Source organism: Zootoca vivipara, chromosome Z1 (genome assembly GCF_965207765.1).
Source record: "Zootoca vivipara chromosome Z1, rZooViv2.hap1.1, whole genome shotgun sequence".
Lineage (NCBI taxonomy): Eukaryota > Metazoa > Chordata > Lepidosauria > Squamata > Lacertidae > Zootoca > Zootoca vivipara.
Genome location: NC_142583.1, coordinates 14113596 through 14140638, shown reverse-complemented (window position 1 = coordinate 14140638; position 27043 = coordinate 14113596). Strand labels below are relative to the sequence as shown.

Sequence of the window (27043 nt, the reverse complement as noted above, 5' to 3'; positions counted from 1 at the left end):
GATATATCTGGTTATTAGCATTGATATCACTCCACTTTTTGTAGGTGTTCTAGTCCAGTGATAATTAGAACAGTATATATTCCAAATGCAGGGACCTTTGCAGTAGCACAAACATAGCACATGTTAAAGAAAGAAATTTAACAGTTTTAAAAAATGGCATCCATAAACTGAAGGCAAAGGATAATATACACATTCTATTTTGTATGGAATTAGTTCTGTATATTAAATATTTGAATTTATGTCATAATAACATGTTGATGTTAAAGATTTGTGATGCATTAGTTTGTGAGATTCATGTAACAGCATTGGCACTCATAAATAATTCTATTTATTTTTTTCTGTCAGATTAATTTTTCATTAAATAGAAGTCTTATCTAGGGGACAAAATATCCATTTGGATTCAATGAAAAATTATTGCACTTCAAGAGCTCTAATACATCCAAAGAATAATTTCACTTTTTTCCTGTGCCATATCACTGCTTATTCCCCTAAAAGCAGGGAAGTTCTCAAAAATGTATATCTAGAATTGCACTAAACAGCTGAAATAGTAAATTAAGCCTCATCTGGAACTTAGCAGCCATATATTTCCATTATAATGTTGTTCAACTTGAAGAAGAAATTGGCTGGAACCATAGCAACTGAGGCCTCCTCGTATAGCAGCAGACATTTAGGGTCTGTTGGGATTTGTCTCTTCAACATATGTGCCTTGAAAGATGAATCGTGTGCACCCACAAGGAGTGCAGTTGTGTCTTTTGGGTACGAGTGTTTAGTTCTGTTTCTAGGTGAGGTAGGGAGAAAATAACATTTATAGCTCTAACTTAGCCATCCAACTTGACTAGAAATCACTGCATATACACATGGGGGCATAACATATGGTTTGCCTATGTGGATATGATTCATTTTTGAGATATAAGTTTGGGAATACAAAAGAAACTTTCCATACACAACGGATGATAATAATCTTCTATTGACTTTCTAATGACTTTATTGTTCTGATTTCTCTTCTTTCTGTTCTTCTTTCTCCATGTCCCTCCTCAAATCCTTCAGTGTTCTTATGTCCTTCCACTTTATGAACCCTAAATCATATCTTCTCTTCCTTAACTACATCCATTCTCATTTACTGCATTAGAACTCAAGACCTCCTGGTGCTAATCTGTCTCAAATTCTACTGTTCTCAAAATTCATTTCAAACTAAAGTGGTGCCTCGACTTACAAATTTAATCCGTTCCAAAGGCATCTTCGTAAGTTGAAAAATCCGTAAGTCGAAAAACGTCATTGGAAACACGATTTCCCATAGGAATGCATTGGAAACTGAAAAATTCAAGTTGAAGCAACCCTATATAAAAATTCTTAAGTCGAAAAATCCCTATCTAAAACCGCCGCAGTTTTTTTCCGGATGTTGAGACATTCGTAAGTGTGCGGCCATTACCCCCATTCGTACGTCGAAAAATTCGGTTGTCGAGTGGTTCGTAATTCAAGGTACCACTGTACAGTTTTTCACTCTGGCATCTTCAAGCAGGCCTTTCTCTCTCCCCTTTTTTAAAAATGTGTTCAGTCTCTCAAGTTACAAGTCTTGGGGAGAAGGGTCTGTGGCGTCTTCTTATTTTTGTACATATTATAGCTTCTTGTTTCTTTTTCTCCAGAGATAGGGATCCTAGGCCCCCACAGATGATCTTAGAATCATAAAATTGTGGAGTTGGAAGAGACTGTGAGGAACATCTAGACCAACCTCCTTTGCCCAACATGGGGCTCAAATCCACAACCCTGAAATTAATGATGTTGTACTCCAACTCTCACCAGCCCCATCCGGCACTTGGGGCAATTGTCAGGGAGGATCGGAATTGTAGTTAGACCACATATGAAGGGACACAAGTGTTCCTCATCCCAGCTCTAAGCACTTTAGAAATTCATAATGCTAATGATACAATGACCTCCTTTTCTGTTTTGCCTCAATAGGGCAGAATAGGAAGCGACATGCAATGGAGCCCACCTCAGTATTTAACTTATTTATTTACTTATTTTTTAAAAGTATACCCTATTGTTCCTCACCATAAAGTGGCTTACAAACCATCATAATGTGATCCAGCTATCAGAACACATATTTGCTTGTATTGGACTTCACCCTGAGATAATAATAATTTTATTATTATTATTTATATGCTGTCCTTCTGACTGGGCTGCCCCACCCACTCTGGACGGCTCCCAACAAAATATTAAAACTGATCAACTGATGAAGTGTGGGTTAGAATTGAATGAATTTTTTAAATAAAAAACCCAATATTTAATAAAGTAAAATAAATAAATATAAATGGAATTAAATTAATGTAATGCAATAGCAGGGACCCAGGTGGCGCTGTGGGCTAAACCACTGAGCCTAGGGCTTGCTGATCAGAAGGTCGGCGGTTTGAATCCCTGCGACGGGGTGAGCTCCTGTTGCTTGGTCCCAGCTCCTGCCAACCTAGCAGTTCGAAAGCACATCAAAATGCAAGTAGATAAATAGGAACCGCTATAGCAGGAAGGTAAACGGCGTTTCCATGTGCTGCTCTGGTTTTCCAGAAGCAGCTTTGTCATGCTGGCCACATGACCTGGAAGCTATACGCCGGCTCCCTCGGCCAATAATGCGAGATGAGCACGCAACCCCAGAGTCGGTCACGACTGGACCTAATGGTCAGGGGTCCCTTTACCTTTAAGGCAATAGCAGCAGCAAAAACACAGAAACCAAGAACTCAGTTCATTAAGCAGCAACAAAAGCTAAGGTGTGTTTAAAAAAAGGAAAGTTTTCCATTCCCATGGAACACAGAAAATATATCACCAAACCTCTTGAGAGAGAGGGCACCATGAGGGAGACAATATCAGTCTTATGTGTTGTCTCAAACCATGCCTCTCTCAGAAGTAGGGCTGCCATATGTCTCAGTTTTCCCAGACGTGTCCTGGAAATGGGATGTCAAAATGGCATCTGGGCAGATTTTTGCTGAATCAGCAAAATGTCTGGGAAAGCCTGGACATATGACAACTAGGACAGGTTTTTTTTTTTTAAATGCTTTAAAATCCCCCCCAAAGCTTATTCAACAACTTCAGCCAAAAAACGGTCAACAACTTTGTCCGAAGCAATCCCATGGTAGAAGCAGAAAGCCTTGCTTGTAAAGGGAAGTTATATAACTATTTTTGTCTGCTTCACAAACAATAGCCACAATTGCTTTCAAACTAAATGAGCAACAGATATTATTCAGGGATGTATTGAGCATGCATTTCAACTTGTGCTCCTCTTTATTCAGAATTCAAAACTGGAATTTGAAAGCGACTTAACTGAAGACAGCAGGAAAGGTTTAAAACAAAAGGCAACATTGGTAGCTCAGTGTTTGGAACGCAAGGAGGAAAAAACCCGAACCCGTGCGAGAAAACACCGGAGCCTCATCTGTTTGGATGACATGGGGGCAGATGTTGTTGACTTACCCCAAAGACCCTATAAGGAATGCAAGTCACCAAAGAAAAATGAGAGCAAGACTAGCCCAACCCATCAGGAACCTGATAAGCAGCTTCCAGCAAATGTTATTCAGGAACTCAACAGTGTCCTGCAGAGGCACAGAATTGACCACGAAGACACTTAGAATCAATTCTTCGTATTTGCACATCACAGACTTAAATATTCTAGGAAACACAATGTTGTCCATGTACAGTGTGCAGACTTATCAAATGTATTTATATATGATCTAAGAGAAAATGGGTGTTGACTACCAATCCGTGGGCCTTCACCGCGTGGTGCCAAGAATGAACAACTCATCTGTATATTGCAACTATATTGTTATCTTCATTGTATGATGTATAGCGCTTCCCAAAGCATGGAGCATTCTTTTCTAAAGGTTTGAGGAGTTTGAAATGTGATTTGTCAATTCAAGAAAAATACACGCTGATCTAGAAACCTATCAGTGGCATAGGTTGCAAGCTTGCCCATAGGCAAGGCTGAGAACACCAGACTGCAGAATTTTCACTAAGAGCCAAGTTGCATGACTTTGAGCAAATTGAATTCCCCTGAGTTCGTGGATTTTTCTTTGAGAAATGGGAGCTTCCCCCCACATACACATTGGGAGGTGTGTGAGGAACTGATCTAGATGACAGGAGGGAGAGATGGCTAAATCCCCATATCATCGCTAACCAGGTTCCCAATCAGAATTCTGCCACTCACCACACTAGCAGTTTCTGAAAGAAAAATCACACAGAATTCAGAAGGCATTGATTTCGTACTATTTTCCCCAGTGCTAGTTTTCCATGAGCAGGGAATTTATTTTATTTTACTTTTTTAACAATAACATTAAAATCCTCCCCCATCTTCAGCCAGAATTGGAATAGTCCATTCCATCATGATGGGCCACAAGAATCTCATTCTCACCTCACATTCTGCCGTATGCGCAGATCAGACCAGTATTTTGACGAGGATACTAAGTCACCTTACCCAAACTCTTGAATGTAATATACTGCTTCGTCGTTTTTTTAAAAGTGGATTTATACTTATTTATGTACAACTTGCTGCTGCTAAGATACTGAAAAATAAAGTGATACTGGCCATCATTTTTCACTTGTGAATCCTAGCTGTGTCATTGCATGTAACAGTTTTTTATAGGCAATTGGAAGAGAAGGGAAAGATTAATGAGGGCTTGTGGCCTGTTCACTAATGCAGCAATGCTCCAAACTGCCTCAATCTTCATGAAATATCATGTGCAGGGCAAGCTAAGGGCAGATAGGATTGTTGGTGCCATTCAGCATCTGTGGTGAACATACAAATTTTGATCCCACTCTCCCCAGTGCTGGAGAAAACCATTCTCAAAAGGAGCTCTCAAAAGGAGCTCTGCATGCATATCCGATCCCTGCAGAGGTTCAGACTGCAGCCAATGGTGAATTGCTGTTGCATTTTTTCCCTCTTTTCAATACAGTGGAACCTCGGTTTATGAACACCTCGGTTTACGAACTTTCGGTTTACGAACGCCACGGACCCATCTGGAACGGATTAATTCACTTTCCATTACTTTCAATGGGAAAGTTCGCTTCAGTTTATGAACGCCTCAGTTTAAGTACTCCGTGGACCGTCTGGAATGGATTAATCCACTTTCCATTACTTTCAATGGGAAAGTTCACTTCAGTTTATGAACGCTTCAGTTTATGAACAGACTTCCGGAACCAATTGTGTTCATAAACCGAGGTACCACTGTAGTGAGTAAAAATAAATAAAAATCAATCTACTGTATTTATATTTAATTTCTGATGAGCCAACTGTTCTACCATCACTGTTATTCCACTTGTTTCTCATGCTGGTTAGCACTGAATCAATTCATTGTGAAAAATGAAAGCTGGCATTTATATAAACAAAATCTGCATATTGTGGTAGAGGGAGCTAGTTATTTTCCCCTGGGGATTTTTAAAATTATTATTTATTTATTTTAAATTATTATTTAAATTATTTAAATAATATATTTAAATTATTTCTAAATGATTTTAAAATGATTTTAAAATAAAATATTTAAATAATTATTTAAAAATATCTTAAGCTTTTAAAATGCCAGCAAGAAGGTTTGGTCTAGATTAGGAGCAAAAAGTTCAGAGAGTTCCTTGTTTTACCGATCAACCTATCTGGTTGCTGAATTGCAAAAGTAAAGTTGCACAGTCTGTTGGAGCAGAAATAGACATTTCAAGACATGCACGGCTGTGCCAAAAGAAAGAAAGAAAAAAAACAATGCCACTTCTTTCTCCACCATGCTGTCGAGGCAGTGAAATGATGCCATTGCCCTCATAGCTCCCATTCTGTTGCAAATTCATTGCTACCACTTATTTTAGAGGATGAATTTGAATCTCAAATACTATTTTGCGCCTTTAGTATAAAGGCACATGCCATGTGGAACACTCTTCCCTTTGAAAAAAAGGCATGCACCAACAACCCTATATTTTCAGAACATCCTAAAGATTCTTCTCGCTTTTTCATCCCAGCCTTGCTGGAGTAGCTGCTGTCCTACATTTTATTGTATCTGATGGGCCACTGTGAAGTTCGACCTGTTTTTTACACTGTTTTATTTTGGTTGTTGGCATTGTATGCCTTTAATCCTTTTTATTGCCTTTTGTAATAATAATGTCTACACATCGTTCTATTCCTAATGTTTATTGTGCAAGTCAGAGAAGCCCCAAGAAGATCCCCCCTCATAAAAAATAAATAAATCTCAATGACTACAAGGGATGCTGAGTGGGCATGGAAAACTGAATGGAAGCTTCAATTGAATCTCTTAAATAGGAGCCCATCACACTGCAGCATTTTGTTGAAAGGCCACTTACTTTGCTGACAAGAATTTGGGTTGGCCAAAAATAATATGCAGCAGCTACAGATCTCTTTTATCATCTAATTCTGACCTAACTAATAATAAATTTTAAAGCATTCAAGTAACTGCCCAGGAAGACAATCTTCTTCCACTCTACAGTGGTACCTTAGTTCTCAAACGCCTTGGTACTCAAACAACTGCAAACCCAGAAGTAAATGTTCTGGTGTGCAAACTTTTTTGGGAAGCCAAACGTGCTCCGTTTTGAGTGTTACACTTCTGATTTGAGTGCCACACTTCTGTTTTGAGTGTTACGCTAAGGTAACAGGATTGATAACTCTGATAAAAGTGGCATAGGACTAATAGTCATGATGTACTCGTTCTTTTGTACATCGCATGATAAGGTAGTTGTTTGCATTCATCTGTCTTGAGAGACAATGGAGTGTGCTTCCAGGGGTGAAGGCAAACTGTTACGTTAGCAGCACTAAAGTGACCTCCCCAGGGTGAAAGCCTGGGCAGTGTATATGCCCAGATGACAAGACACACACACACACACACACACACACACACACACACACACACCGGCCTCGCAGAAGCCGTTTCCTGGGGTGTGGCTGCTATTGAATGCTGACAGCTTCTAGGACTCACAGGTGAGAGCTGAGTGCAGGTAAAAAGGTACAGAACCCCTGAATGGTAAAGTCCAGTCAAAGGTGAATCTGAGGTTGCAGCGCTCATCTCACTTTCAGGCCGAGGGAGCTGGCATTTGTCCACAGACAGCTTTCTGGCTCATGTGGCCAGCATGACTCAACTGCTTCTGTCACAACAGAACACCTTGATGGAAACCAGAGCACATGGAAACACCATTTACCTTCCCGCTGCAGTGGTACCTATTTATCTACTTGCACTGGCATGCTTTCGAACTGCCTGGTTGGCAGGAGGTGAGACAGCTCAACAGAACCTCGCCCCGTTGCAGGGATTTGAACCACCGACCTTCTGATTGGCAAGCCCAAGAGGCTCAGTGGTTTAGACCACAGTGCCAGCTGCATCCCTGACTCGCTTGGTCAGATGTCAGCAACCCTTTAGCCAGTTATTAAAATCTGGGTTTTGTAGCTATGCAAAAGTGGCTGCTATGAAGAAGAAAGGGCAATTGTGGTGTGTTGCCAAGTATATAATTCACTAGTACTGACAATCCGCTCAAGTCCCCCTCCTAGCTATTAGCAGACAGTGGCTGAACTCCAAAGAACTACTTTCAACATGGCCAAGGATTTGGGTGTTCCCAGTACACTTGTTAGCGCTTTTTAACTGATTCCTGTGATCAGTCCAAAGCTCCCTTGATGTGCAGATTGAGTCGCGGAGTGCTTTGGATGCCGGCTTCATCCTTTTAAAAGAACTTCTGCTGTTAATTATTCCAATTTCTATTCTGAAGTGAGATTTACCTTTTTTATTCTTCCTTAAGTCATTCTGACTTTGGTAATGAGCATTGTTTATGTTAATACAATATTTTACCAATTGTAACATGGAATGTAATTCCTTCCCCCCTGCATTAATTCACCAAGAGCTGCAATTTTTCCACTCCCCATTAAGAGTAAATTGGGGTTAGTTCATTCAGTGTATGAATACGTTTAATGACCTGTTTTCTTTATTTCCAATATGTGCCAATTAAGGGCTAAGCGTGCTAGGGTTTGAATAGTACTTTCTATTTCTATTTACATATTTCAATTATTGTAAGAAAGCTATTTCGGAGTTGTTAATCTAAGTATTTATTATTTGCTTGCCTCAATATTATTGGGACTCTTTCCTACACGTACTTACTAAGAGTCATACTGAATGCTGGGAGTTCCATCTAGTTCAACCATGATGGACTCCTGTGCATGGGCAGAGCTACAGTGGACATAATAGAAGCCGCTTCTCCCACTCCTTCCCTGTGCTCACAGGGCTGTTACAGGGCACCCCTATTTTCACAGAGCTTTTCTTTACTGAACAAAGAAGAAAGAACAAGTCAAGAATAAGGATCTGGTGTGCTGAGTAATGCCTTCATAAGAGCATAAAATTTGCCTGCTAGATCAGGCCAAGGGTCCATCTAGTCCAGAATTCTGTTTTCACAATGACTAAACAGATAATGACGATGATGATTATAATCATCATCATTATCAATAATTTGTAGAGCACCCTTCATTCAAAGGTGCCTAAATATATGGAATCAGGGGCATCGCAATAGGGAGGCGGGGCGTCCTGGGCTCCACTCTGCGAGGGGCAGAAAAATTGAATCCCGGACAAACCAAGAACAGGACCACAGCTCCAAGTATGCATAGACAGAAACACTTGCATTGCATTCCATTACCTTTATCCACAACAGGGGTCGGCAACCTAAGGCCCATGGGCCACAAGCGACCCATAGGGGTAGTTTAACCAGCCCTTGGACCCCTGCCACCCGCTCGGTCGGTTCCCGTGCGCCACGCTAAACCAGTGCGGAGCAGAGCGGGGACCGCCTGCCTTGACGCTGACCGGCTTCCCACTGGCTGCAGGAAGCTCCGCACGCTTCCTCTGTGCTGGAACGAGTGCCAGGAATAATGTTTGTGCATGCACACTCCAGCCCACCGAGGCGTCTGCAGGACCGTGAACTGGCCACAAAAACTTTGCCGACCTCTGATCCACAAGGTGCATGGATGTATTTAGGTAGCAGCATTGAAGGTTTTATCCTGAAAGCAAAGCACCCCAGACCTTCAGAAAATCAAATCGAAAGAAAGCCAGCATGATTGACTGGGGCATAGAATTTATTGCACTTAGTGTTGCATCTGGCATTCCATCATGTCCACATGGATCTTAGGAGAACTCGTCTAAGGTTGTTGAAGTCACTCTGTAATGGTTAGATGTGTCAGTTTCATGTCAATTGCAGTTCGCTGATACTGGAGTTTTCTAAAGGAGGGAGTTCTTCTGAATAAAACTGGCATGAAATTGGCGTGCATTGTGTCTTGGGTTAAAGTGACATTGACATAAAGTCAAGCTCTGTGATGCTTAAAATGGATGTCGGAACTGTCAGAATGAAACTAAAGAAGGAACATTTGATTTCAAACCAAATTGCACAAGATCTAGAATACCCCCAAGCTAAATAAGGGATTCAGTAGGCAAGAGGCAGAGCTTAGTATATGAATCCACATCGAGGGCAGGAAAACAGCACATGAATGGCCAAGTAAATAAATAGTTCAATCTTATGTCTAGTCCCTGACTGTTCCACTGTGCAGCAGCAATTTTGGCAAATTGTGCTATGCCACTGATGTGCCTGAGGGTTGATCATAAAATCATTACATTTGAGAGGTTGCTAGCACTTCAAGCCCAGCCTCTGTTCATCAGAAAAGCTTGTATATCAGAAATGCAAATCTGTGTACAACGTGTGGCAGCAATTTTGGCAAATTGTACTATGCCACTGATGTGCCTGAGGGTTGATCATAAAATCATTACATTTGAGAGGTTGCTAGCACTTCAAGCCCAGCCTATGTTCATCAGAAAAGCTTGTATATCAGAAATGCAAATCTGTGTACAACGTGTCACTGGGAGCTCTGACACATCACTCTATAAAATCTCTTCATAAGTAGTTCAAGATGGCTTGTGTGGTCATGATCGGACCTCTATAACCTTTGTTTGAACTCTTTGTGCTGTGATGATTGCATGTCCACATGGCTCTCTGTATTTGCCCAACGTCACCTAGGCATTGACCATGTCCAGGGATATGTGATTGCCTTTTTTCCTTTATGACCCATGCCCTGGAGAGTGTTAGGGAGCCTTTTGTATAGCTGGCATCATTGTACAGACATTTATGGTGCCACTGTAGAGTGTGCATGTTTACCCTTTTATGCACCATTCAACTAGTACAGCAGAACCTCGGTTTTCGAATGTAATCTGTTCCGGAAGGTCAACTTCTGAAATGTTCAAAAACCAAAGCAGTCATTTCCGGAAGCATTTATGTCCGAAAAACATTATACGGAAGCAGTGTGGTACATTCGGCTTCCGAAAAGCACCCGAAAACCGAAGCAGTTACTTCCGGGTTTTTGGCGTTTGAAAGCCGAAACATTTGACTTCCTAGACGTCTGAAAACTGAGGTACCAACCCAGTGAAAGTGAATGGGGCTGCATGTAGGGAAAGTCCGTAACTCACTGAGGTTTGAGACCCATGGGCTACCAACACCTGGCTTAGCCAGCCAGTTGAAACCAGTTGAAGCTGTTCCAAGGGTGTAGCTTTTGTCGCATGCTGACATTTTCTAGGAGCCACAGGTGAGAGCTGAGTGCAGACTAGGGACCAAAGGTGGACATACTATCTTTTAAGGTCACTAAGCTGACCTTTAAAGCCCTAAACGGCCTCGGCCCAGTATATCTCAAGGCCCAATATATCTCCACCCCCATCATTCAACCCAGACACTGAGGTCCAGCACCGAGGGCCTTCTGGCAGTTCCCTCCCTGCGAGATGTGAGGTTACAGGGAGCCAGGCAGAGGGCCTTTTTGGTAGTGGCGCCTGCCTTGTGGAATGCCCTCCCATCAGATGTCAAGGAAATAAACAACTACAGTATCTGACTTTGAGAAGACATCTGAAGGCAGCCCCGTTTAGGGAAGTTCTTAACGTTTGATGTTTTATCACTTTATTATTATTATTGATATTCTGCAGGGAGCCTCCCAGAGTGGCTGGGGAAACCCAGCCAGATGGGCGGGGTATAAATAATAAATTATTATTATTACCCCAGAAAGACCACGGTGGGACCCCCCTCCACACCAGAGGTACTACATCCTTCATTGAAATAGGAAATCTGAATTTGGGGCTGTATCACTTCAGGCTGCAGGTGGGGTGTCACATGACTGAATGCTGTTCTACCATGAAACTTCTCTCCATATATAAAAGAAAGAAACATATCATGATTCCTGTTTAGTGTTGTTTTTCATGGCATGCTTTGCTTGCTCTGTGTACGGTAGGAATCATTTTGGTTGGTGGGAGAGCATTTCACCATGAGCTGCAGTCTGAAGTGGTTCAAGTGAAACACGGGCTTATTTTCTCAGTGAGAGCTAAGCCTTTGTCCCTCTATCTACCTTCTAACCTTATGAATTGTAAGTGGCTTTAACCATGTGGAAAATGTAGGCAAATGACTGATGGTTGAGAGAGAAAACAAAGATTTGGCTCTAGCCGGGTCTGTTTTGTTCACATAAAGCAAGTGAGAAAGGTAATTTTGGTTGGGGCTATACTTATGTTCAGGCCCCTGAAGGTTAATATGTAGCACATTAAGCATGTTATAATTGAACTGTGGGGAAACAAATTAAAATTGTAATGAACTCTGTTCCCTTTGGAAGTAAAATTAGGTACATCATTACCAGCACTGGTAGAGTTCTTGATATTATGGTCTAATCAGCACTTAATAGCCCACTCTCTGTGGCTCTAATTTCACATAATTAATGTGCATGAAAAATGAGCCATGTAAAGGCTTTCCAATTCTATACTGTGCATTGGATAAAATAAGGATGCTAATAAACATGACTTACTTCTATCCCTTCCAGGTTCCAGGCATAAAATGCCTGAAAAATCCCTTTCCCTAGACTGGCTTTGATGAACACACATAACAGGGTATGATGAAACAGATGAAAGACATGACATCTCTCCGGAATGAATGAAGAATTACAAACTAAATGCACCCAAATCTTAATTTTATCAATGTCAGCTTAATATTCAGGTGGCCATCTTTTGCATTTTGTTTTATATTCACAATTTCCCACAATATTCACAATACCCCAAAAGTATTATTTAATTAAACAGTGCCATAAATGCACATGACAGTCTGCAGAATTTAAGATACCAGCCAATTGGGAATCACAATTTGGGGTGAAGGCAAGAAGCACTGACCTCACTTGGAACGAGTGTCTAGAGGGCTGTATTTGGAACTCAACTCACTCCCGGACACCAATTCTAACTAAGTTATTCTTGCCCTCACTCAGAACTGGCTTTGTGATATTACCATATTGCTTTTCATAAGGGCCACGTCTCATGGGGTGAAAAAGTATGTGTGTGCGCTCACACATGTAATTGTCGAGCATTGTATTAAGCATTTTTGGGGTGTTTTCTTTTAATTTAGAGCATGCACTTTCACAATCAAGTATTTTTAAGTGTGTCCTTTTGTTTCTTTTCTACTAACCAGAACATCTATAGGTTCTCTTCAAAAAGAAATTCTCTTTCTTGCCTTTTTCATGTTTCGCGCTTCTTCTGCAGCTGCTTTCATTCCTATACTGTTCATTATAATGGTTGCCTGTTCTTCAGGCTGGCCTGATCAACAGAGAAGTAATTTGAGTCTACAGCTGAGGACTCCCCTATAACAGGGCTTAGGAACCTTCAGTTGTTGGATCCCCTTAGCCTTACTCAATATGGCCAGTGATCAGGGATGATCGAAGTTGTAGTCCTACAACATCTGGATGGTTGAGGGTTCCCCATCCAGGGCCAGATTTAGATGAAGAGAGGCCCTAGGCCACCCCACTTGTGAGGCCCCTCCCCTCCCCCACCCTCAAAACTAGAAGAAAATGGAAGAGTGTTATAAAAATTGAGTGAAGCCAAGGATGATGACGGGTATTTAAAATTCTACAATTCACAATTTCTCCTCTAAAGGACATAAGGTATTATTGTTAAATACCCTGGTGATTTTTTTAAAAAAATGCATAAAATTAACACTGAAAAACTTTTGCAATAACTGAACTTTGTAAACCTTTTGTGGCCTGGGCAGGCCTGGAACTAGTTCCCACGTCTTGTTCCTGTCTAAGGAATCAAGTTCAGCCTTCAGGGCATTTAACCATGGCTCAGCATCCTCTGAGGTTAAACTTTGGACCTCTTGGAAGCTTGAAGGTTTCCAAACCTTCTTTGAGTTACTAACAACAGCTGTATCTGCTATGACTGTATTAGCCATAGCTGTCAAGTTTTTCCTTTTTTTAAGGGAAATTCCCTTATGCTGAATAGGCTTCCTCATGAGAAAAGGGAAAACTTGACAGCTATGGTATTAGCAAACTCTTCAGTATACCTGTTGGGTAGTTTACCCTTTGTGGCCCTTTAAGATCTGCGTACCATACACAAGTCTTTCATGCTAGGCGGGCACAGGCCTCTTATATACCTGCTGGGATTGACAAGGCATCTGACCCTCACAGCTCTCCTGTAGCTGCCTCTGATTAATTATCATTTAACTCTTGGGGGGAAATAATTGGCATCACACGTCATGTGCATGGAAGTTGCCGAACCAATTAACCAACCAGAAGGATTACTGACAGAAACTGCTCTAGGTCTGATTCTGCAGCCTCATCTGGGTCCTCACATGGTTTGTTTATGGTTGTAAATTGTTTCACATAGGATTTTATTTGTCAATGTTGTTAATGACAGTGTAGCCACGGGTTGTTGTAGTAAAAATATTTCATTCTTGAAAGTGGCTCATCCACAATGTTGTCTTCCTGTCCCTAAGTCAGAAATGTCTAGGCTATATTATTTTTGTTAAATGCCCCCCCCAAGAGAGGGAAAAAAGGGGTTCTGATGCTCCACTATAGTACTTTATGTTTGATGTGCTAACAGGGGGTGACTCATCATTCCACTTCATACTTAGAAGCTAGCAACATGGATAATTTCATTGTCAGACAGTTAGTATATTTGAGCTTTGGTCTCTCAATGCATTTAATATTTTGGAGCACTCGGGGTTTGCTACATATTTTCTCTGACAAAATATCGTAGAAAGAGAGAAACCGAAATCACCTCTTTTGACTGTTGTTAATGCTGAGCAAAAGGAGGGGAAAGGAAAGCAAGAACTATTGACAAATGGAGATAAGTGTCTCACCATATGGATTGTAACATTTTAATTATATTCTCCTTTTCCTTTTCCTTTTTTTTGGTGGCAACTTTTAGTGGTAATAATTTTTCAACTAATTAAAGACCAGCTGCTACTTAGCAAGCTCAACAACCCAATTAGGAGTCCAGAACCTGGTAAACAACCTTTATTGCCAGCTAGCGAGCTGAATCATCTCCTGTTGCTGGCGCAGAAGTTATATTTTTGTAACTATTTTGTAAAATTGCGTTCCCGTCGCTTTTCCTGGATATGGCAAACGATTTCCTTTGGAGTAGCTTACAATGATCTGACATCACGTTGGCATCATATTTTTGCACAGTGCTGGAGATCTCTAGCAGCATTCTCTATTTTTAGGATTTTGTACAAGCTCTCAAATGGCTTTCGCATTGATCTGGTCTGTATGTCACAGAAAGCGAAGCCATGGCTTCCCAGGACCGTATGAATGTGGACTACAGAATATGGTTAGTGTGGAGATAGCTTAATTACAAGCCCAGATTCAGAAGACAAGGTGTGGTGCAGAAGGAGAGGCAGAGAAGGCTGGGGGGCATAGTGGCTAGGAGCTTTCCCCTGAAATTCTGTACATTTACGTGGCCCCAGTAAATCATGGTTTGGCTTATCATGTGCGACCCAGCAAGTTGTTTTTGCATGTCTCTTTCAGATGGGAGGTCAAAACAACCCCCTGAATTTCAAATTCAGAGCAATGTCTCAATGGCTACTAGCCAGGATGGAGGATGGATGGCGGTTAACAGATTGAGGTTTAATCCCGACAAGATAGAAGTATTTTTTTCTGAGGTACAGCAGAGCCAATACCCTTGATCCCCCTTTAAAAATTATTTGCTGACCAGCACCATGTAAGGTCCATAATAGTCGCATATCCAGAATTGCCCTGATATGAAATTACATAGAGCACCAAATTTCAGAGTGAAAGGGAATGAAGCTACCCGAAATGCTATATTTTCTCTTTAAACAGAAATTATGCATCTAGACACATGGTTACCTAATTACGATAGTGCATGATCTGTTACAGAGAAGTGGCAACAAAAAGGTCCCAATAGAGACATTTTTGGAAAAGAATTTCTGGTGGTGGAATGAAGCTCAGACATAGTTGAGAAATAGCATATGATGCTCAGCAGTGATAAATGGCATGTGATTTCCATTGGCAGCTGCAGCTGCAATATGACAACTGTTACTGGGCCCAGAACGATAGACAGAGAAGCTTCCTGTAGTTTTCTGTGGTTCATAAATATCTGAGGCCAAGAAATCCAGGGAGAATACAGTGTGGCTAAAGCTAGTGATACGTGTGCAAGGAGGAAATAGTTCCTGAACCAGGAACCTCTAGGTCTGTGCATTCCAAAATGAGCCACTTAATGTTCATAGCTGTAGCTCATTCCAGTCCCAGATAGCCCACTGAGTTCCTCCTGGTTTTGAACAACTATAAATGCCTCTAGGTCAGGCCTAGGTAATTATTATTACCTGGGTAGTAGTTGTTGTTGTAGTAGTAGTAGTAGTAGTAGTAGTAATTAGTAGTAAGGTAAAGGTAAAGGTAAAGGTAAAGGGGCCCCTGACCATCAGTTCCAGTCGTGTCCGACTCTGGGGTTGCAGCACTCATCTCGCTCTATAGGCCGAGGGAGCCGGCGTTTGTCAGCAGACAGCTTCCGGGTCATGTGGCCAGCATGACAAAGGTGCTTCTGGTGTACCAGAGCAGCGCACGGAAACGCCATTTACCTTCCCGCCGGAGCGGTCCCTATTTATCTACTTGCACTTTGATGTGCTTTCGAACTGCTAGGTGGGCAGGAGCTGGGACCGAGCAACGGGAGCTCACCCCGTTGCAGGGATTCGAACCGCCGACCTTCTGATCAGCAAGCCCTAGGCTCAGTGGTTTAACCCACAGCGCCACCTGGGTCCTCAATTAATTATTATTAGTAGTAATAATTAATTACCTTATTGGCCCAAATATAAGCCACACCTCCCCCCCAAATTCCGATTGTGAAAAGTTAAAGTGTGTCTTATATTCGTGACCTTGCAGAATCGCTGTTGAAACAACTGTCCACAAGGGCTGTTGGGGGTGCAGGAGAACAGCTCCCATCCTGACTGTGTCTCCCAAGCCACCCCCAAGCCGCCGTAAGGAGGGGGGAAGGGGGGAGGCTACTGGCAAAGGGGTGCTGCCCCCCATCAGGAAGCAGCCCAGGAGTGGAGGGCAATGGCATGCAGCCCGCCTGCTGCTCCCAAGCCTCCCCTGGCGCCGGCTTGGGGAGGTAGTGCCGGGAGTGCCAGGAAGTGGGCCGCACCCGCAAATAAGTTCGGAATTTTAAAGATGCATCTTATTTGCTGATGCATCTTATATTTGGGCTAATACGGTATGACTTATACCCCACCAATCTGACAGGGTTGCGCCAGCCACTCTGGGTGGCTTCCAACGTAATAAAAACCACAGCAAAATATAAAACATAAAAAAACTTCCCGATACGGGGGTGCCTTCAGATGTCTTTGGAAAGTTCATCTGTTTGGCACATGATGGGAGGGCATTCCACAGGGCGGGCGCCACTACCAAGAAGGCCCTCTGCCTGGTTCCCTGTAACTTCACTTCTCACAGTGAGAGAACCTCCAGAAGGCCCTTGGAACTGGGCCTCAGTGTCCAGGTTGGATGATGGGGGTGGAGAAACTCCTTCAGGTATACAAGCCAAAGGCTGTAGCCAGACAAATATCCAGAGCCTTGCTTGTTTTTTCTTAGTTTGATCAAAATATGCCCACTTGTTGACTTCCGGTTCCTCGCGGCGGTGAGAAGGACGCAGGGACTTCGCGTGCTGAGGTCCCTGGCTTCTCGGAGGGGGGGGAAGTCCCCGTAAAAGCATCGGATAGAGAGTTCCGATGACTTAGGCGTCCAGCGGCTGCTCCGTTTGGCGGATCCCCCGCCGCCCGAGAGCTCAATAGAGCGATCGTGAGCCGGCGGGGTTGAACCGCGGGAGCCATTTTGGGCCACATCTTACCTCCGGGAAGCGAAGCTCCGAGTCCTGACCCGGCAAGCGGCGGATTCTTCCGATTTAAATTAAAGATTTCCAAAGAAGTAAGTGGAACTTTGATCTGGATTCTAAATTTGCCGATTGGAAAAATAGGAGAGACTTTAAAGTAACGGAAGTCGGTCTCTTCCTAATGGGAAACTGGGAGGCGATTTTAAAAAAAAAAAACCTAAGCCGAACAACGAAAGAATTTGGAGTTGTGGACCCGAGAGGGAAAAAAAGACTTTTTTGGAACCATCTCAGCCCCCGAGTCCGGCACCCCTTGAGGTACAGCGGCATTAAGGGGAAGAGTGTTTTGACAGCTGTCAAAAGCTGTCAAACTGTCAAAAGACTGGGTGGATTGATTGCATTGTTGAACAGTTAAAAATTGTTTGAAAACGTGATAGAACTATTTAAATTGGAAGTAAGAACGGATTTGGGATTGAGTTAAGAACTAAGGAAAAGAACAGCCAAAATGGAGTCGATCGTCTGAGAAAGGAATTTTCCAGTACCCATGGTTCCCTACCCCCTGTTTATCTGCGGTTACAAGAAGTATGAAAACAAAGCTTTCTCGAGCCTTCCAGGAGACTGTGCTGAACTATTTGCTGTCATGGGAAGACTTTTACAAGGAACGGCAACATCTCAACTTATCACCAGTCGAGACTGAAGTCCAAGTCCAGGACTTAGAGGATAATTTAGATTTGGAGATTGCTGAATCTGAGACTGTGTGTGAGGAGAAACAATTGGATGAAAGTATTGAAGAGGACTTGGACTATGACAAATTTGTTTGGGATGAAGCAAAATATGATTCCCAAAAGGAAGAAAAACAAGCAGAACAAGAAGATGAGAGGCAAAGGAACTTAAAGACTAATGGAATTGAAGATCCAGGAGGGGTTAAAATGTGGAGTGGTGTTTTTGAGGGATGGGAAGGACAGGGGCAGGGGGGGGCAAAGGTCTGTAGATGGATTTGGGAAAGAATGGGTGTGGGGTAAAAACTTTAGTTAAAAGGTATTGTTTTGGTCTTTGAAAGACGGTTTTCGAAATCTTGGCATGATAATGGAAACGCTGAACCAATTGGGGGAAAAAGACTTAGGGAGAGGAGATGGAATGTAAAAAAGAAAGGGAAAAAAAGTTATGTTTTCTTAAGGGAGCATAAGAATGGTTTGGGAAAGAACTTTTAAGTTATTGTAAATTTTTGTAAGTTAAGTGAGGTGTTTAGGCAAGAAAGCTGCCTACCCCCCTCTCCTTATTCTGAGGCACTCAGTGGCAGGGGGTGCCCAGATGGGTGAGGAGGAAATGGAACCTTGGAAGTGCTGTGCCCTGCGGGTTCCTCTTGTGGCAGGAGGGGACCTGTGGGAGGGCAGCATGAAAAAGGAGGAGGATTGAGTTAATACTATAAGATTAAGATTTGAAACTGAGTTGGAAAATTCGCCACAAGTAATCAGAATTTGTTAGGAAAACCATGAGGAAGACTATCGAGGGAGTCGCAATTAAAATGTTAAAATAACAAGAACTGGGAAGTTTCAACTTTTCCCAATTTTCTTTTTCTTTTTTTTATGTTTGTAAATATGATTATGAAAGAGATGGGGGATGCAAATCCCCATAACTCCTTCCTCCCTGTTCTCTCAGTGGCAGGGGGGGGATAGGGGGGAGGAGGGAGGGGGGAAGCTGAACTCAACTCACAATTGGACCCCTTTGATTCTTAAAGCACATGGGTTCCACTGGTGGCAGAAGTGGACCGGTGGGTGGAGGGAAAATGAAGGGACAGTGCTATATTGTATGTTTTCTTTGTGTCTGTCTTTTTTGAAAATCAATAAAAAATCTTTTTAAAAAACAAAAACAAAATATGCCCACTTGTTGGCTTCTCTTCCATCCCCTTGTCTTCCTGCTCCCTTCCCAATTGCTCCAGTTTGCCAGCCTCTCTCCCAACCTGTATCTCGGTTCCAGATATGTTTTGGATGAACATCTCTGCCACACTGATCTGGCAATGTGTGAGTTTGTTGAGGGGGGACAAAACAGTTCCCTGCTATGGCTGGGGGAGCAGGCACAGAAAGTAATCCACACATTGTGGCACTGCATGTTGTTATGACAACTTATGTAACCTCTGTTCCATTGTGGTGCATGGTGGCTTGACTCACTATCACTCCTGGGAGTGGTTAGATACTACATGTTCTTATGTACACATGGACAGTTGGACACCCTTGGAACATATGGTGGAACCAAGTTCCATGGCAAAACCTGGTGTTTCCAGGGCAGGGAATAAGCAACAAGACAATAAGCCAGAGTCCTCAGGTGTCATATTTATTACAAAAATGGAGTATGTACATGGGTAGCATTCAGATGGAACTTGCAGCCTGTTTGGTTAAAGCTACAAAAGAGGTAGAGGATGAGGAGGGCCACATGAGTTGTGGTACTTTTTATTGTTTTTATTTTTAAAAATATATAGATTCAATTTTTTAATTTACATTTATATTTGAATAATCATCATAAACATGGACATATAGGATTCCCTGAATGCTCAGACTTCCCTCCACCCCTCCATGGGTTCTACTGTCAATCTTTTTCTCCTGCATCATATAGTTTCTCAATTTTTACTTAACAATCCATTTTTACCTTAGTTCTTGCTACATTACAAGTGTTGTTATAATCCTGCCACAGTTTTTAGTTGTTTACAGTGTTCTCTTAGGTAACTTAGGTATACTGTATTTTTTCCCATTCTTTGTTAAAGTTTCTGTCTTCTTGGTTTCTAATCTTTCCAGTCATTTTTGCCATTTTGGCATAGTCCATCATCTTCATCAGCCATCCGTCTCTGGTTGGGACTTTACCTTTTTTCCATCTCTGGGCCAATAATATCCGCGCTGCTGTCATCAGAGTTGGGGTACTTTAACATAAGGTCTATGCGAAGGTCCTTTGTTGGAAGCACCTCAGATCTTCATGGTTTAGAACTCAGATGTTACCTGGTCTGATGCACTTAAATGGGCTAACACAAGATTTAGTGTTCTGGTCACGTCAGTATACTGTTCAAGTACTATTAATTTAGAACACTGGATCTAAATGGAGCAGTCCTGGGTAGGGTCAATGCTGTCTCAAAAAAAAAAAATTACACATCACTTGGGAAGACATGCGAACTAATATCAGTGTACTGGAAGAAGCAAAGATCACCAGTGTTGAAGCAATGATTCTTCAACATCAACTTCGTTGGACTGGTCATGTTGTGCGGATGCCTGATGATCGTCTTCCAAAGCAACTACTCTATTCCGAACTTTAAAATGGAAAGCATAATGCTGGTGGTCAACAAAAGAGGTTTAAAGACTGTCTCAAGGCAAATCTTTAAAAATGTAGTATAAACACTGACAACTGGGAAACTGGCCTGCGAGTGCTCCAATTGGAGAACAGCCTTTACCAAAGGTGTCATGGGCTTTGAAGAAACTCAATCTCAGGACGCAAGGGGAAATGTGCTAAGAGGAAGGCACGCTTGGCAAATCCACACCGTGATCAACTCCTGCCTGGAAACCAATGTCCCCACTGTGGAAGGACGTGTGGATCCAGAATTGGCCTCCACAGTCACATGTTTAAATCATAAAAATTCCTTCAGTAGCACCTTAAAGACATGAAAAAGCTCATACCAAAATAAAAACTTAGTTGGTCTTTAAGGTGCTACTGAAGGAATTTTTTTATTTTGCTTTGACTCAGACCAACACGGCTACCTACCTGTAACTAATGTTAAAATCATGTTTATGGAAGACAATCTTACTCTGCTACGAGTGATCACCAAAGATCTAAATGGAGCAGTCTTGGGTAGGGTTGCACTCTCCATGAAGAAGCAGAAGCCTTGATTCATGGCTTCCCGTGGATCTTTTAGTAATGCAAGTTCCTATCAGTGCCTTTTAACAGCTTCAGCTTGGGTCAGCTGGAACCTAACCTGGAGAAGACAGACTTGGTTTCAGTCATCCATCCTGCCTCATTGTGATGTACTCTACATGGGGCTGCCTTTGAAGATAAGTCTGGAAACTTCAGCTGGTCCGAAATGCAGCAGCCTGACTTCCGTCTGGTGCTTGTGGGTCAGAACATGTAACCCCAGTCTTATGTCAGCCTCCCAGTTCAAACTGCCAGCTCTAACCTTTAAAGCTCTGAAAGGCTTTGAGATTGATTGCTCCCATCTAAAACTGCATGGAAATTAAGAGCAACATTGAAGGCCTTGCTGTCAATACTGTACTGGGAGGTTCAGCTGGTTAGCATGAGAGGCAGCTTTTTCTGTGGCAATGCCCTAACTCTAGAATGCCCTCTCCTTCTTTGTGGGTGCATTCAGATGTGGGAATTATTGTGTAAGTTTTCTTATTATAATGTGCTTCTAACCCAACTTCTAATGTTCCTTTTGCACTGCATTATGGAACGATGCCTCTCTTTCTTTCTTTTTTGATAAAGTTGTGCTACATTTTAAATAGTGGGAAAGAACGGAATGCTGGAACGCTACCCCAAATATTGTCATGTGAAATTACGACACAAAATGCCTGTAATCTTGTAGGTTAAGGGGGTTGCTAATAGATTTCACTAGAAGTGCATAACAACAGAAATGTGCACTAACTTTCTGGTAGATTATGCTACTTTTCCAGAAAAGGCTTTCAAGTCCTATGAACGATCATGTAGAAGGTGGAAATTATCAGGTAAGGAAATGTCAGAATAAAGTGCTCTCTCTGTGTGTCTTCCACCAGAAATTGAGGATGCTTTTATGTCAATGGGAGTTTAATGTGTAACACGTAGTTTATTGTTTGTCTCCACTATCGGAAGCAGTACACTTCTGAATAATGGTTTCTGGGAGGGTGCTGTTATGCTCAGTGTTCCTTGCACATTTCCTAGAGGCATCTATTTGACCACTGTGAGAAAAGTATGCTGAATATATTGGCCTGAATATATAGGCAGAGGGCCTTCTTGGTAGTGGCGCCCACCTTGTAGAATGCCGTCCCATCAGATGTCAACCTTTAGAAGACATCTGAAGGCAGCCCTGTATAGGGAAATGTTTAATGTTTTATTATGTTTTCTGTATATGTTGGAAGCATAGAATGGCTGAGGCAACCCAGTTAGATGGGCGGGGTACAAATATTAAAATTATTATTATTCAGCAGGCTCTTCTTATGGTTTCAAGTTTTAACATGCAACATCTTTTCTTCCAGCTACTATCATATTCATGTTCTGCTTCCTTGTGTTGGTTGTAGTTTGTTGTCACCTTAAAAAATAGTTGTACTTTTTATCGATTACCATATAAGGTTTTATTGTTATGTTGCATGCCTCTCTAGTTATTTTTTAGTAGAAGAGCAGCGTATGAATAAATAAATGAATGAATCATCATTCTGTTGTTTTTATAGTTTTCTGTGAAGACCTTCTCATAGCCAAGACAGATAGCCAATGGCATTTAAAGTAATGACCATGTTGAGTTTTCATTTGCACAAAAGAAATTCTGCTTTCTCTTGGAATTACGCATTTGTGGATGCCAAACACTGGCAACAGTGCACATAAAGTCGTCATTTTTCCAATGTTCAGAACACTTGGCCATGTCCCATAGTTCTTTATAGAACATAAAAAGCATAGACTTCTTTGGGGCTGTACTGCCAACATCTGATTTCACCACTCATTCCCCATCCCAGTTAAGCTATTTTCTTATATTGCCAACATAAGTCAGAAATTGGGTGTTAATTGCCCCTGTTTTTAAAACATGTAGAGGGAGGGAGGGAGGAGAGGGGGAGGGGGAGGGGGAGGGTCACAATATATAATATAATTTCAAGTTAAAATGTGTGGTGCATGGTCTAGTTATCTCCCACTTGCACTACTGCAATGCGCTCTATGTGGGGCTACCTTTGAACGTGACCTGGAAACTACAACTAATACAGAATCTGGCAGATAGACAGGTGACTGGGAGTGGCCGTCGAGACCATATAACACTGGTCCTGAAAGACTTACATTGGCTCCCGGTACGTTTCTGAGCACAATTCAAAGTGTTGGTGCTAACCTTTAAAGCCCTAAAGGACCAAGTGTACCTAAAGGAGCATCTCCACCCCCATTGTTCAGCCCGGACACTTGAGGTCCACCACCTAATGGCAGTTCCCTCACTGTGAGGATACAGGGAACCAGGCAGAGGGCCTTCTCGGTAGTGGCACCCGCCCTGTGGAACACCCTCCCATAAAATGTCAAGGAAATAAACAGCTATCTGACTTTTAGAAGACATCTGAAGGCAACTGAAGTTTTTGATGTTTGATGTTTTATTGTGTTTTTAATATTCTGTTGGGAGCAGCCCAGAGTGGCTGGGGAAACTCAGCCAGATGAGCAGGGTATGAATAATAAATTACTATTAGAAATTATTTTGTTGCCTGCAGGCTCTGCAATGGTTACCACCAGAGGGATAGCCATGTTAGTGCACTACAGCAGCAAATACAACCAAGAGCTTTGTGGCACTTTAAATACTGAGACATTTATTATGGCACAAGATTTCATGAGCTACAGTTCCCTTCATCAGATGCACAGAGCGATATTCTCAGTGGTCAGGGGTGTTTGTGTATATGGTTTGAGTGCATCTGGAGGCTTGTGAAAAGTGATAGCAGAGGGAAACAAATGCGAGAGGACCTGATTCAGCCTCTGAACTGAACAATGTAGCATTTCAGTGTCATCCGTAAGTATTACACTGTCCATATAGCAGACTTACAGAAAGAGGCAGAATGGAAGACTTTAAGGGTGCAGTCCCATACAGACTTACCTGGAAATAAGTCCCACTGAACTCAGGGGAGATGAGCAGACATGAAGAGGATTGCCTTGCTGGTGTTTCCATGCCCGACCTATGGCAACTGAAAACTATTACATTTCAAAGTGATTTGAAGTGATATCCAAAGCTCTTTCAGCAGCGTCTGATTGCATATTTGAATGCTGTGGTCACCAAATGATGGACACACATACAATATTGCACTCCCAATGCCCCCCCACATTGCCTTGCATTCCAGGCGGTTCAAATAAACTTGCCATCCCCTGGGGAGGAAACGCCCTCGCTGCTATTTTGAGTCGTCCCTTAGGATTTGCTCAGAAATAAAACGTTCCCTGAGTTGAGAAGAGGCATCGCTCTCTGTTCTCATTAGACTTCTGACTTCTATTTTTAAGCGTCCCTTCTTGAAATGATGACAGTTCCAAACTAGTTTCTCCGTTTTATTTTGCTGAAGTACCTTCAAATGCCCAAAAGGCCAGGAGGAAAGAAAATTAAAATAAACACTTGCAATCCGGCAAGATAATCATTCCTCTCTTTCAAAATATATCTTTCCCAAAGGATTTCAGGAGAGACAAGCTTCTGGTTAATACTAGGTGGAAGGTCAAAATTTGCATTTTAATAAGACAGTTTAGCAGCCAGAAAAAACACACCTTCAGCTGGTAGAAGCGGAAACTTTAACGTACATTTTTGGGTAGTGGCATAAACGGTGTGATGTACCTTTTGCATTCATCAGTTTCTATTATTTGTGTATCTTCTATGTATGTCATAGATGCTGTAATTTTATGTTGTTTAAAATAAACAGCAGTGCACTTCTGAAATGAAAAGTAATGATGGCTTTCAGCTGTTGCTGTTGGTAACAGGATTTGGTAGATACATTTGTGTGTGATGGAAGCTTTTGTTGTTCTGATGATGGATGGGAAAAGCCAAATTCAGCAATTGACAGATTTCCATTTAGTTTATAGACCAAGGAATAAAACACAGATTAATTCCTTCTGAAACCTCTACAACCTCAATACGGAAGAAATCACATATTTCCTCAAATTTGTATTGCATCACCAGCAGGCAAACCCAAAGAAAATTTGCTTCTGTTATTGCCGAAACTCACAAGGAGAAGAACATTTTCAATAGTTAGCCTGTAGCTTGATCCGTTGGAAATCAGAGGAAGTTGCATATTTCCTGAATGACTTAGGAAAAAAAAGTAATTTAGATATTTAAAAAGAATAACCCATAATAGTATACAAATTGCTCTCCATAATTTCAGGAAAATCCCTTTTCGTACTGTATTCCTTGACTATTTTACAGCCTTTTTTAATGGAGCACCATGGATCAGTGGAACACCCTTGTGTACCAGCTTAATGGCTACCAAGCAGTATGATAAATCACTCCCCTCAAATGCAGGTAGCATTAAACAAAAATCATTGTATCGGCAGCAAAAAATGCAGGTGATGGCATGGGAATTGACGGGGTTGAGGAAAGCAAAGGCTATTTCAGAAGCATAAAGGGTGCACGAAAACTAAAGCCAAACTTAAGTATATACAGTATAAATATATTTAAAAACTTAGCAGTTTGGCAGGTATGTATAAAGAATAAATCAGAGATGGAAAGCTAGTAGATTTGGCACTGCCTATTTATCTCCACTTCCGCTCCTCCCCATGGAAAGCAAGGTGAGAAATAAATTTCTCCTGCCTCCCCCCCCCTCCAAAAAAAAAGACCTGCAAGGTTTTATTTTATTTATCTAGTGGGTTCCCCCCCCTTAATATAAATCCTACTCTCCAATCAAAAAAAGGCAGCTTACAAATTATCCCTTTCCTGTCTTCCCTTCTCGCCACCATTGGAAATTAGGGACAGCAACCAACTAAAAGGGGCATATAGGAGATGGAAACACCTTGAGTGAGTGACAGGGAAGTGGAGATTTCCCAGGTTGAGAATTTGGGAGAGGAAAGGTGCTGGGAGGGTCTGTCATTGAGTATATGTGTGTGTATTGAGAGCTACTTTTGCTGCTGCTTCTTTTGAAATTGAATCTTTATTGATTTTAGGTATTAAATCCCTCCACCACAAAAGAACAAAAAAGGAAACAAATCACCTCACACACAAAGAAAATTTTACATAGGAAATAAAACTCTTCCCTATATTGGGACTTCCGTCATCCTCAATATGGGTCCCTCATTACCTTGTGGACTGCATATTTGCATATATTTTTAACTTATTGTTAATTGTCCCTATTCTTGGTAGAATATATCATTGCAGAAGTTATTCAAAACATGTCAAAGATTTTATCAGAGGACAATCTTTAAGGGCTACTTTTGCAGGGAGAGAAGTATATGCCTGTCAACACTGACCCTCCCAATTTTTCATAGCACTGGTGTTGTTAAAAATGTATTCTGTTTTATAGTTACACCTGAGATTAGTAGATAATAACGTATGTGATCAGACTCTGGTATTTCAAGAGGGTTGAGCTGCGGAGTTTACTGTGGGGTTGACATCGCAAATAATTTGACCTCTGCTTACTGAGTATTGCTCATTGTTTATTTCTTACTACTATCCAGTATCCTGTTTTGCTTATTATTACGGATTGCACCTGTGTAACTTTTAGTTCTTTTATATTTGAGTGTAATATGGATTTATACTATGTTGCCTATGTTCATTATGCTGTAAACTGCCCTGCGGTCTTTTTGACAGAGGGCAGTAGGCATATCTCTTAAATAATGAGACATGGGCTTTTGCGCATGTGACATGTTCCTGGATGGCTGCTCTGTTTTGCATCTCTTCTACTTTTCTGGGTCCCTTATTGTGCAAAAACCTTTCCTGTTCATCATTCCTGACCTTTAAGCCAGAATCATGATCTATATCTCTTCGTTTCTCCTCCCAACACCCCTTCTAACTTTCGCGCTCGGTTCCATTGTGTGGCGCCTGGCTACTACAGGCAGTTTGGGAGCAAACAAATGACAGCGCATGCGGTATATATAGTAACAGCTCTTTTCCAGCTCGTACGCAGAGGAAAAGTGGATGATGGCGAACAAGCTGACCTCACAAGGGAAATGAAAGGCAATATAAAGCTCAGGGGCAAATGAGAGTCCTAGAGGAATGATGGGTCATAATGAGCCTATTGATTCTGCCTGAACGTTTCATTGAAGAGTAGCACACCACTGAAATCAAGTTCTAG

General features: G+C 41.8%; 1 protein-coding gene across 3 annotated transcripts in view; it reads left to right on the top strand.

Moving 5' to 3' along the window:
* The window catches only part of ARAP2 (ArfGAP with RhoGAP domain, ankyrin repeat and PH domain 2), a 126310-nt gene extending 121744 nt beyond the window's left edge, over positions 1 to 4566 (top strand). For all 3 annotated transcript variants that reach the window (XM_060278929.2, XM_060278927.2, XM_060278928.2), the window contains one exon: positions 3276 to 4566. In XM_060278929.2, the coding sequence (XP_060134912.2) occupies positions 3276 to 3608 (333 nt within the window). In that variant the 3' untranslated portion in view covers positions 3609 to 4566. The remainder of the gene's footprint in view (positions 1 to 3275) is intronic.
* Positions 4567 to 27043: the final 22477 nt, after the last annotated feature.